This window comes from Ambystoma mexicanum, chromosome 6p, assembly GCF_040938575.1.
Source record: "Ambystoma mexicanum isolate Mex_15411 chromosome 6p, UKY_AmexF1_1, whole genome shotgun sequence".
In the NCBI taxonomy this organism is placed as follows: domain Eukaryota; kingdom Metazoa; phylum Chordata; class Amphibia; order Caudata; family Ambystomatidae; genus Ambystoma; species Ambystoma mexicanum.
The window spans coordinates 438,120,170-438,132,906 of record NC_090935.1 but is presented as its reverse complement, the minus strand read 5'-3'; the positions used below and the strand labels follow the sequence as shown (position 1 = coordinate 438,132,906).

The 12,737-nt window shown below is 44.2% G+C and overlaps 1 protein-coding gene across 2 annotated transcripts in view; it reads right to left on the bottom strand.

Moving 5' to 3' along the window:
• PARP8 (poly(ADP-ribose) polymerase family member 8) overlaps window positions 1-12,737 on the bottom strand; it is a 1,351,312-nt gene that overhangs the window by 323,272 nt on the left and 1,015,303 nt on the right. For both annotated transcript variants that reach the window (XM_069627248.1, XM_069627249.1), the window contains one exon: window positions 6,005-6,078. In XM_069627248.1, coding sequence (XP_069483349.1) covers window positions 6,005-6,078 — 74 coding nt within the window. The remainder of the gene's footprint in view (window positions 1-6,004; window positions 6,079-12,737) is intronic.

Here is a 12,737-nt window from a genome sequence, read left to right as displayed (position 1 = left end):
GCGGTAATTCCCCCTTCCACCATTGCCCTTCCCCATTCCCATTTTTGCCCCATAGGGCATAATGGGAATGGGGAAGGTGCTAATTACGGTACCGCAAATTTGCGGTGCCGTAATTAGCACCAAGGTCCCTTTGCGGGTTGGGTTTTAACGCCTGCAAAAAGCAGGCGTTAAATTTCCCAACCCGCAAAGGGACCTCGTAGTACGGCGGTAAGGGTTAACGGTCACCGTTACCATTAACGGTGACCGTTAACCCTTACCGCCGTCCGTGTAATGAGGCCCTTTATTATTATTTGATGGTTGTGGCTTGTTCCCAAACTTAGATTTATGATTAGATAGGTGTTCAACCAACCCATGTAAGTTCAGTAAACACCCTTGAACTGTGATCACTTGTGTCTGTCTTCACTGTTTGATACCATGCCTTCCTTACACATGCCATATGTGATGGACTTCAGACGTGCCCACTGTGTATTATAGAACAGTAAACAGACCCTTTCTATGGCCTTTGGCCGTGTCCACTGTATATTATATACACTAACCAGCCACTAACCATGGTCTTCAACACAATATTAGCCTTGCCATCTGTATATTTTTACACATATTAATATTCACTATCTATGGCCTTTCTCCATTGCCACTGACTACAGCTTGCAAGGTTCCATACTGTGGACCTCATCACGACCTCGGTGGTAACGCTGGCGGTATTAGCGCGGGGGCTATTAGCACGACCACCATAGCCCCCGGCGCTAATAGCGCGGGATCACGAGTTGGGCGGACTTGGAAGTCCCCATTCCCCATTGAGCCCATTCGGGAATGCCCCATTCCCCATTGGGCTCAATGGGGAAATTTTGCGCTCATACTGCCGGCGGATTTCCCGCCGGCGGTATGAGCGCGAATCCTCGGCGGATTTCACACCAGCTCAGAGCTGGGTTGAAATCCGCCGAGGCCCTGATTCGGCGGACCCTTAAATCTGGCGGTAATAGCGCTACTGCCGGATTTAAGGGTTACCGCCGAAGTCGTGATGAGGCCCTGTATATTTTAAAACAGTGATGGGCCAATAGACATGGCTTTTAACTTGCAACACTAACTAACCACTAGCTATTGTGTTTGGTGATGACTAGTGACCACAGCCTTGGTCATGGCCAAGTCCATGGCCTATATTGTTATTAAGAAAATCAAAGTTTTCACTAGCTAATTTTGAAATGATGTTATGTCTAATTCCATTATTGATGAAATCAGTTATATACAATGTAATTAGTATTGTCACCAGTGATTGCATCACTGATGTGATTTGTAATGTCATCAGTGTTCTCATACAACATGTAATTAGTGATGTCATCATTGTGGTCATAGGCTGCACAACAGGGGGCGCGAAGTTAAGGTGGCTTTAGCTACATTTTAGGGGTTCTGTCGTGTTAAGTTCTCATCTTAACGTCCCTGCAACTGCATTTTTTTCCTTGAATTTCAAACATTGTGTTGCAATGTATTGCTCACCTTAAAGTCCCTGCAACTAAAGTGTTTTTCCTTGAATTTCAAGGGTTTTGTTATTACATAGATTTTTACAATACATTACAACTGTTCATGGACTATGGTGGTGCCCACTGTATATTTTAGAACAGTGCCACACCATTAACCATGGCCATCAGCCATGCCCTGTGCGCACAGCCCTTTCCATTTTAGAACTCTACCAGACCACTAGCAATGGCCTTCATCCATTTCGGTGGGCATGGCCACTCAATATTTTAAAAAACGTGCAACCCATCAATCAAAGATGTGCATCAATCACAAACTCATTTTGACCTGTTTTGGTAGTGGCATTGTGATACATAAAATATTGCAGACTTTGAGAACTCACAATGTTTTTAGGCAATACACAGTGAGATAAATGCATTTCCTGAGGATCTCTCACTTTGCTTAAACATTGTGCTACAAGCCCATTGATTTAGGGCCATCTCTTAGTGACTATTGTGATACACTGTACAACCCAAATAATCAGATTTAAGCAGCACTCAAAAAGTAAAAAAATGGGCATCTGAAAGAGCAACATATGCCCAGTTACTTTTTGCCCCCATAGCAAAAATCACAAGCTGGCACCCATGAATATATGCAAAGATAAGGAAAAAAGAGGTAGGAGCTAGTTAGGGGAAAACACTAGAATTCATACATATAACAAAGAATACAAAAAATACTATTATTTGTATTCGCAGTTTGTAAACATTTGTATATGTTTTTCTAAAGCATGAGGTCAAAATAAATTACACTTACAATTATCACTGCCATTCGCAATTGGTCCAAGAGCCTCGCCCAAAGCGTCAAGAATGCCACCTCCCACCATGACAGGTTTTGCACATCACTACAAACTTTGAAAGATTGGGCGCATGCAGAATGGACTCGGTGTTAGTTAGTGGAAAATAACTAGTAATCTTATTGGAACTCTATGGCAGAGGATAAATACTGCTGTACTAATCTTGCTCTATGCACTTTCACCTTATGTTTCACATGAGCCTTCCTATACAATTCATCCACTTCGTCCCAATGTACTCGGACAAGGTGTTAATAAACATTGAGGTTCCCGAACTTTGCGATGGCTTGTTTGAAGGTCCTCTCTGCAAAACCTTACCACAGAAATTGCACATGACCTCCTCCTATTTTGAATGGCGGCCATTGAAAATTCATATCCCATGCCATCGCAGACATCTTTTTCAGTTGAAAAATGCTGGTCTGTCTTGCAACCGAATAAAGACGCTATTAGTACCCAAGTCTAAAGGGCCAGAGTCCTAATAGCAATAAACCCAGAGTTAGGGGGGCCTGTAACTATGTGCCCCAGGGAATTACAGGATGCAGTAATGCCCCTGTCTCAGGGCTTATTGTTAAATAATAATGTTCTGCAATACAGATGTGCAATATATTACGCACTTAGGGCCCGATCACGAGTTGGGCGGTATCCCAGTGGTAATATCACTGGCATACCACCCAATGCAAATAGCATTACCGCTACTCGGAACGGTGGAATTTGTGCTGGATCCTGAGTTGCGGGGGGAGGTCAATCACATTCCATTCTATGGGGTTTCGGAGACTGGGGGACACTATTACTGCCGGCGGTAATTGCGCCGGCGGTAAAAGCACCGAAAACAGCCCAAAATGCCATTTTCCAGGCCAACTCGTAATTTTGTCAGCCCTTAAATGAGGCGGTAATACTGTTACCGCCATATTTAAGGGCTCAGGCCAAACCTGTGATGAGGCAGTTAGACTGAAAAGACACTAATTCCACAAACCTGTGTGTAAATTGATTTCTTTACATGTTTTTCTTTTTTATTGAAAAGTAATATGTGTAGAAAAAAGAGTTAAAAATATAGATCTTCTTGAATCTGCAAATAGAAATCTGTAAGAGGATAAACAATAGTTATTTTTATTTTTTTATTATTGCATATTAGTTGATTACAACATCTTTTTACAAACACATTTAAGACACTTTCTCAGCTCCCCCTAGAGCAAGAAAGAAAGAGAGAGAGAGGGAGAGGGAGAGAGAGAGAGAGAGAGAGAGAGAGAAGCTCATCTTCAGATCCATCAGTTAGCTCTCATGATTGTTCTAGGGTCAAATGTTCTTTTCAAAATGTTCCAAAATTATTAACTTATTTCACCTTCTTCAAATTCACCACTTTTGTCAGGAGAGCACAGCCACCTTTCTTGGCACACCTTCTTCAAATACACTACTGTTGTCAGGATAGCACAGTTTATCAAACAAAAGATAACATCATTAGTTCTTTGCATAAACAAAGGTCTTTCCACCCCAGGTGTTTACCATATATAAACTAACTATGACTATCCCTTTCCTGGTATAATAGCCTGCCAGGAAGAAAACTCCCACAACTACTTTCAGTTCTGAATGCAATATTGATTGCAAGATTCTCCACACCAGTCTCTCTTGGAAGGAGGGTTGAACAATAAATGCCTTTTCTCAGAATCTCTTGACTCTTGGTAATGTGTGTTCCAGTTTTCCCCAAACGGATCCATTTTTACAGTAGAGTCATTTGCTAAGTGTCTCTTAAATACTTCTTGACAACTTGTGGACTGTTGGCCGTTTGGGTTACAAGTGTCCCCCAGTTGGTATCGCAAAAAGGGAGAGTTGCACCCTTGTTGACTCTAATGGATTCACAGTATTTTGGCTGTTGGCAATTTGAAATATAAGTTTTCCCTAATATGTGTGCCTTGAAAGGGGAGTTATGCCTTCGTTGGTTTATTGTTTCTTTCTCACAGCCTCTTGGTTGTATACAATGCAGTCTGTAAGCTTTCCCCGCTTTTAATCCCCTATGAGGGAACTCGCGTTCTTGCCACTTCTTCTTTAGTTTCTGCTGGCTTTCATTAAGTATTTGGTATTCAAAATCATGGGATTTCAGCTTTCTTTCATCAATAGGGTGGTATTCAAAATTCTGTAGTTTCTGCTTTCTTTCATTAATTAGCAGTTTGGTATTAAATATCATTAATCTTTAATGACTTTCTTCTATGCAGCGCCCCAGGTTCAGCATTGACATTTAGCCAACTCACTGGTTGTATTCTGCAGATCCAAATCACGGTCAGGTGTTTTGTGGCTGGTCTTCGGTCTTCTATCGGCCTTCTCTCCAGCATCCGGTGAGTAGCACATTGGTCTTGAGGAGCTATGACAGCTCTGTTGATCTTCCACTACCTTTCTCTCACCGACACGCTGCATGCTGAACTTGGAGCACATTTCCTCTTCAGCTCGGCCTCTTTTTCACACGCTGCCTCCCACTGTGTGTACTCTGCAATCTGCTGTGCCTCGTCTTGACACGCAGCTTTCTGCTGTGCATACTCAGCTATCTGCTGTGCCATCACGCTTCGTGACAGGTTCTCCTGATGTTCTTCTTTCCATGGCTCCTCTGGCATCGCTTATTACTTCAGTTTTCTCAGCTACGCCACCTGCACGGCATTCAACGTTGGCTTCATCTCCACCTGTTCCTCATTTTGGGATTTAAACATCCTGCTCAGATGCCTAGGTCTATAACACCTAGACCTTCCCCTTGATAGGTGTCTCCTTCCATGTGATCCTCCCCCCTGATACCACCCTCAGAGTTAGGATCAGGTAGCGGCCGCCTTCCCCTGACCACAGGGGAGGATGCTTTAGGCTGGGGTTTGGTGATCTGGGGGACGAAGAAGCACGGGAACTGGCACTTGCGAAGGAGCTGGTGGCACTAGTATAAGATTAGGCTGCCAGCATGGGCCCATAAGGAACGAGAATGCTCCAGAAAGCACACTTGGGAAAGAGCTGGTGGCACAGTCATAACATTGGGTAATCGGTCTGAGACCCATGTGGGTGGTGGAAGCACCGCAATACCCATATAGGAAATACGTGGCAGCACAGACATTACATTGGTCCACCACCATGAAACCCTTGTGGCGAAGGAAGCTTTGGCATCGGCACTCAGGAAAGCACTGGTGACAAAGACATCCACAAAAATGAGCCCAACATTTGGGAGAGGATGTAGGCCTGCTACAGCGGCACTTGGTCATGAGTCAATGGTACAGAAACACAAACAAGTCTGATCACTGCACATCCATAAAATCCACATACATTGTCCTTATTACTCCTTATGGGTACGCATATTGTTAAATAACCCTTTGGTGGCTGATATGACAGACACACAAAAAGAAAAACGCACTTTAGCTAATTAATGCTGTAGGGGTTGGGAGGTACATGCCAACAAAAGACTGTACTTCTCAGAAACCTTTCCCTCTTTTTTGTGAGCATTGTTTTGGCCACAGGTGGCACAAACACTACCATATGGGCCAAAAACAAAATGAAGTTCCACTATGGGATGCGATAGTAAGAGATGATATTTACAGTGATAAAATACAGCTGTAATATTCGAGAACGTGCTGTATAAGATTAAAAGACTTAGCTAAAAAATGATGGAAACGAAATTTGACATTTAGTGAAAAATAATGAGCATTTGTGTATTCAATAGAATTCATGCCATTCAAATATAATTACCTGTACCATATTACTGCCCTTGTTGGAAGGAGGGTCATCCTTAGGTGACACCTTCTGTTGCTTCTTGTTCATCCCTAAGGGTAATATTACCAAAGAAAAAAGTAAACAGATTAATAGTGGTCAAATTGCTCAAACAAAAACAGTCATTTAGAATAGATGCAGACAGACAGGGGTACATTGAATTCTAACTAAATTCCTCGAGTTGGTTAGTTATCATCAACAATATTTTTCGGTCTCTCCTCTTTCCATCTCGCCCCCCTTAAATCCCTCTACCACTCTGGCATCCGTACCCTCTGTCTTCTCTCGCCCCATGATTCCATCTCCAATTCACTTTCCAACCTAGGCTGGCTTCCCTTCCACTCCCAACTTAAATTCCACTTCCTTTGTCTTGTTTTAAAATCTCTTCATGACCTTGCCCCTCCTTTCCTCTCTTCTCTGCTCTCCTTCTATGCCCCCTCTCGCTCCCAACGCTCTGCTGATCTCTTTTTACTCTCTGTTCCCTCACACCCTTGTGCCTCTTCTAGTTTCCGCTCCTTCCAGCTCCTTGCCCCCCTACATTGGAACTCCCTTCCTTTCTCTATCCGCTCCATGTCCACCTGTTCCTCCTTCTGTTCCTCCTTAAAATCACTCCTTCTTCATCCCCCTCCCTGACTTCTCTCCCCTTCCCCCTCTTCTTTCTCCTCCCCACTCCATCTTCCTGTTCCTTATCTCTCCCTGTCTCCCCAATGATCTCCACCCTCCCTTGTACTCTCTCTACTCCCTTTTCACTTTCCCTTTTTTCCTTCCCATTCCTCTCCCCTTCTCTTCCTTCCCAAATTCAAATTGTTCCACATGCTATTTTTCTGCTTTGATTCATGTATATTTTATTGCTTCTATGTTCCATGTTTGATGTTTTCTGGTTGTTATGCTGTGAAGCTTTTTGGATTAAAGCGCTATATAAACAATCAAATACAAATACAAATATTGTAAAATGGACAATACCCAAGAATCATAATATTTTGTATAAAGTGTTTGTCTACGATGGAGTTGTGTCATAACCTTTTTGCACTGAAATCCAGTAAACTAGAGAGATCATTCTTCCACTTTGATTACATGACTAAAGAGTTTCCATAAGAGGTGCAATTGAAATACCCTCAAGCAAAATAAAGCAGAGCACACTATGTTTTGATATGTATCCTTGGCACTTTAATATTGTGAAACAAATGCCGTTTGTGAAACACATCTTTTTTATTGAGAATTCAAGGAGGACAGTGACAGAATTTGAGAAAATGTTGCCATTCCTTCTCTGTAAAAGTTCTATGCTATTACATGATGCTCAATGCCACACTCATGGCCACAACGGAAGTCTTGCAAAGGATCAGCACATAAATCATTGCCTGTTATTTTGCAGCACGGAAAATAACTTCCACCAGGTTTTGAGTATCAACTTGAAGGTCTTTTCGCAATTTACTTTGCAAATTAAGCCCACATTTGTAACCTTTGGTAATGTCCTTTCTGAAAGATAGAGTATTCATTTTCCTGATTTGTCATTGCTCAAAATAGTCCAAGGGAGAGAACGTACTCATATATTGCCTAAAAGCAACCACCAGGAGCATCATTGGTGCAGCTCCAGCCTGGTTTTAAATATTTGTTTTATTTTTTATTTTATTGGGCATTTGTATGGCGCCTATACAGAAGTGTTGCCAGGTGCCACAAGACAAAATGGGGCAGGGGTCAGTGGGATAAACAACAACAGTAAACTGTCCTACTAGGCCTTGTGACATTTGGCCCATGCATGTGCAGTGGCAATAAGTGCAGGGGGGTGGGAAGGAGAGGGCGGAGGGGATGGAGTAAGGGGAAGTGCAGGAAAGAAACGCAGGGGCACAGGGGCTGGTCAAGTACTGAGGTGAGCCAAGAGGCTGGGCAAGTGCTGGGGGCACTTGCAAGTGCAAGAGGAAATCAGGGGTGGGGGACAGCTAGTGTGGGACAGGCTGGACCAGGATCAGGCTAGTCTGGGAAGGGTGCCCGAAGGCAAGTGCTAAATTGGTGTGCTGGGGTACACTGGTCGAGGAGGGCCTGGCCCCAGTAAGACTCATAAGGGACCAGGCACCAGTCGCAGGGGGCATTAGCAAGGGTGGGGGAGAGGGAAGGAGGAGGAGAAAAGGAAAGCCGTGAGAAGCTGCCAAAACTTAAGGAGATCTGGCTCAAGTCTCAGAGGGGCAAGGAGGCCGTTCCAGAGGGAGGCTCCTGCCGAAGATAGAGATCTACCCCCTACTCTCTGCTTTGTGAAATGTCTAATCAGCAGAGAGTTGGAGCTAGAGGACCGAAGGACTCTAGCTGGGAGGTATTTAGGGAGAGAAAGTTGGATGTAGCAGGGTCTCATGCCCCAGAAACCTTGTGGGTGATGCAGAGGATCTTGAATTTGATCCTTGCAGTCACTGGGAGCCAGTGGAGAGGTTCTAGGGCTGTAGAGATGTGGTCCCTGGGTTTGAGGTCAAGGATAAGTCTTGCAGCCCTATTCTGGATATCGAAGGGAGGAAAGAGGTAGATTGAGGAAGAGGCTGTTTTAGTAGTGCAGCCTAGGGAGAACCAGAGCTCTGGAGACATTGAGCTTCAGGGGAAAGGTGAGAAAAGATAGAATGCCTCTGAGGAGATGGAGCTGAACGTTGGACTTCTTAGCAAGGTCTGTGACGTGAGGGGAGATGGAGAGAGAGGAGTAGAAGATGATTCCAAGATTATTTGCCACACAACAGGGTCGGGGGGCCCAGCGAGGGTGCCCAGAGAGTGGGAGAGAAGCTGGGGGGGAGCTTGTGGGGAGGTGTCCCAATGAGAAGGATCTCTGTCTTCCTGGCATTAAGACAGAGATCATTAGCAGAGCACCATGCTGAATAGCACTCAGGCTGTCAGGTATGAGCAAGGAGGAAGAAGAGGAGAGCTGTGTGTCATCAGCATTGTACTGGAAGTGAGGAGAAAAGGTGGAGATCAAGTGGGCCAGAGGGTCAAAGTAGATATTGAAGAACCATGGTGCTAGGTTAGAGCTCCGAGGGATGCCACATGTAGAGAGTGAGGTGAAAGAGATGAACTGGCCAAGTTGAACTTGGGAAGGTCAGTAAAAAAGGAAGGAGGTCAGTCAGGTCACAGACCAGTGCCCGGTCAGTGATGCCACGGGTATCACAGAGCCTATTATTGACGTTGGTATGGTTGACCATGTCAAAGGCAGACGAAAGATCGAGAAGGATAAGAACAGAGGGAGAGTTGGAATCCAAATTTGAGAGCAGGTCATCACGGTTGTTCTGGAGAGTGGTTTGCATGTCTCTGGGTGCATTAAAAGCAAACTGGTGGTTGTGGAGACAGCCAGACGATTCAGTGTGGTGGGTTAGTTGGGGGATGACTATCTTCTCAAGGAGTTTGCCCAAGAAAGGGGTGATGGAGATAGGGTGATAGTTAGCCGGGCAGGAAGGGTCTGCAGACGGCTTTTTTAGGAAAGGGTGCACAAGGTAGAACTTGAGAGGTAATGGGAAGGAGCCAGTGGCAAATTAATGGTTACAGAAGTCAGCAAAGGCAGGGGAGAGAGAGGAGATAGTTCTGGAGGAGCAGGGGAGCACCTGTTTGGAGGAGACTTTCATGGAGCCAACTACTTTAGAGACCTCATCCGGTGCAATGGCAGAGAAGGAAGAGTATGGGGGAGATAGAGAGGGGGGCCAAGGGAGGCAAGAGAGGAGGAGGAGTAGGGGGAGGAGTAGAGTCGGTATGAGAGTCAAAGGCAGGGATGGTAGGCGGGGATAAAGGTGGCGGCATATGCAGCGACTGACACACGCTGACAGAGGAGGCTGACAGTGCAGGACGAGGCATCGTTGGGGGGTCTGGGAGCTCCAGATGGAAGGAGAGGAGAAAGTGGTAAGACCAGGAGAGAGGAGTAGTTAGACGGTTGGACCTATAATAAATATATATATATATATTATAGGGCAGCGATAGCCTCCCTATAGTTAAGATCAGTAGGACTCCCAAAGGTACCCCTCAAAATTCTATCGTTAATCATTTTTTGATTCGAGTAACAGATTTGACAGAAATTCTGGAAATGATTAAGGACTCGGGGGCCCCCTCAGAGGCCCCCTCAGACTGCAACGTTTTGTAAAGATTTGGTAAAAAATTAAAACATTATTTTCAAAAGTGCTGCCTACATCCCATTCATTTTCCCATAGACAAACAAGTGCTTTTTGCCAAAGTGCACAGCCCAAACCGTTGGACGGTTCCATGCAGTAGTTATTTAAATATCAAAAATAGATATTTCTGGGATTTATCCGAAACCGGGTTGTTTAAGAAATGAACCGACTGCCATCTTGTTTTTCTCTTGATTCGAGAGATAGCCATGGCTATAGCTGAGGATTTGGGAAAATGAAACACAGGAAAAATGCTATTTGCGGGTCAAAATACATGAAAATGCCATCAGGCTAGAGGTGGTGGGGGGGTGCCTAGATGGTACCAAATGAAATGTGGGAGTTGGTGGGGGCCCAGGGACTGAGTTTGTAACACAAAGCTTTGTGTAGTTCCAAATTGTCGACATCTCAAAGCAAACAGTCACAGAAACAGCGTGTGTTGTGGGGGGGAGTGAAGGAGCAATGAAGGTGAGGAGGTGCAGCTGAGTGGGGCTCTTGGTGAGCGCCTGGAAAGCATTTTTTTGAAAGTTTTTCTGATATTTGTGGCTATAAAGGGATAGCTGCCGGTATGCATAGTTCAGTGCCTGCGGTTACAGTTTTTTTTATTTTGAAAGATATCTTTACAGCTATAGTGATGTTGGGGGTGAGAAATCGCCAAAGGCCATGACCAGTGACGTGATTGCCATCCAGGTCTCCCAAAGCCCCTGCTTAGCTTCAAAGTGAGGAAGGACCAGCCTCCTCAGGCCATGTTGCCCGATAAATGATGGAAAGTTAAAAGACCACTTAGAGAAATGGGGCAACCCTTTCCTTGCTTTGAAGCTAAGCAGGAACAGTCCCGCTTTGAAGCTAAGAAGGGACAGTCCCGGTTACTGGATGGGCGACCGAGTGGGCATCCAAATTATTATTATTTTTTAAACCGTGCTACGGTCAGTTCTTGAAGGTTTTGCACTCAGAAACCATTTTTTGCCTTTTGCTGAATTGAATTCTGGTATTTGTAGTCTCTGAGTCAATATTAAAAAATACAAATAGATATTTTTACAACAACATTGGCTTTCCCATCCTGGTAGTAACTGAGACAAACCCTGTTTAGCTTCAACGCGATGAAGGGGTCAGCCCCCTAAGGCCATTTTTCCTAATACATTAATCCACTTTATAAGACTACTTAGAGAAGCATGGCCTTAGGTGGCTGGATCCTTCATCGCTTTGAAACTAAGCAGGGTCAATCCCAGTTACTGCATGATTGGGAGACAGTCCACAGACCCGAAAGCCATTTGTTTTGTTAGTTTTAAATATCTCAAAACACACGGAATCCGCATTATTATTTTTTAAAACCGTGCTAATGTAATATCTAGAGAGGTGTGCACTCAGAGACACATTATTTTGGCCTTTTGCTGAATTGCATTCTGGTAGTTGTAGCCTCACTGTCAAGGTGGGGGAATAATGCCACAATTCTACACGTTTTGCCTAACATATTTCTATAACCTATCGCCGGTCAAGTGGCACAGCGAGTAGAGCGCTCGCTTTGACATCCGTGCAGAGCCTGCCAACGCAGGTTCGAATCCCGGCAGGGCCAAACTCAGCCTTTCATCCTTCCGAGGTCAATAAATGAGCACCACACACCGTGGGTAATAATAAGCAGCGCCCAGATACCTGAGGGTTTGTAGCGCTATATAAAATGTCAAATTATTATTATTATAAGGATTTATATATATGAGTGACACTATGGTATGTGTACTTTCCAAGTTAGCTTTATAAAGCAGAATATTGCTGAAAGCAAGACATGGAGGTGAGGAGGTGAATGATGAGAGGACAAGTAAATCATGACTATTTACCCACAATACGGCAAGAGAGTTTGCAATCCTGGACACTGGTGCAGTTATGTTCCGATGATTTTGGCAGCTTTTTAGGGCACTAGTAAATGACACATCCGGTTGGATAGCATGACCTTTCTTCAGAAGGCAGACACAACCTCCTGGCTTTTTTAGAGGTTGACAAGCTTGCTCAATTATTTGGCTACCAGGATTTTACTCAGGTTGTCGTGTTCCAGGTGCAGACGCTTACTCACAAGACCACAAGCACTTGTTTTGTTTTGGGATTTAGTTTGCCAAGGAATATTTCATGACAGATTGTTGGGTTTTAAAGGTGAGAACCTTTTATATTTTTCCAGCATATTTATCTCTCAGGTTATTTTTCTGTGTTTATTACTTTTTGTGAAAAGTCCAATGCTACTTTGTCTTGCACACAGCCATCTAAGGTGTAGGTCTATTGATCTACATTTGTATATTTCACTTTAAGATATAGGTTCACTTAATGTGCATATATACATGGGTGCCAGCTTTTGATTTCCGCTATGTGTGCAAAAGTACCAGTGCATATGTTATTTTTGCAGCTGGTAATTTTTTCCCTTTTTACGTGCTGCTTAAATGCAGTTAGTTGGGGTTGTGTGGTCTATGGCAACAGTCACCAAGAGACAGGACATAAAACAAGGGGCTTGTAGCACGCTGCTTAACCAAAGTGTGTGATCCTCAGCAAATCATTTAACCACACAGGGCATTAACTAAAAACATTAGGAGTTCTCAAAACCTGCAATCTTCTAT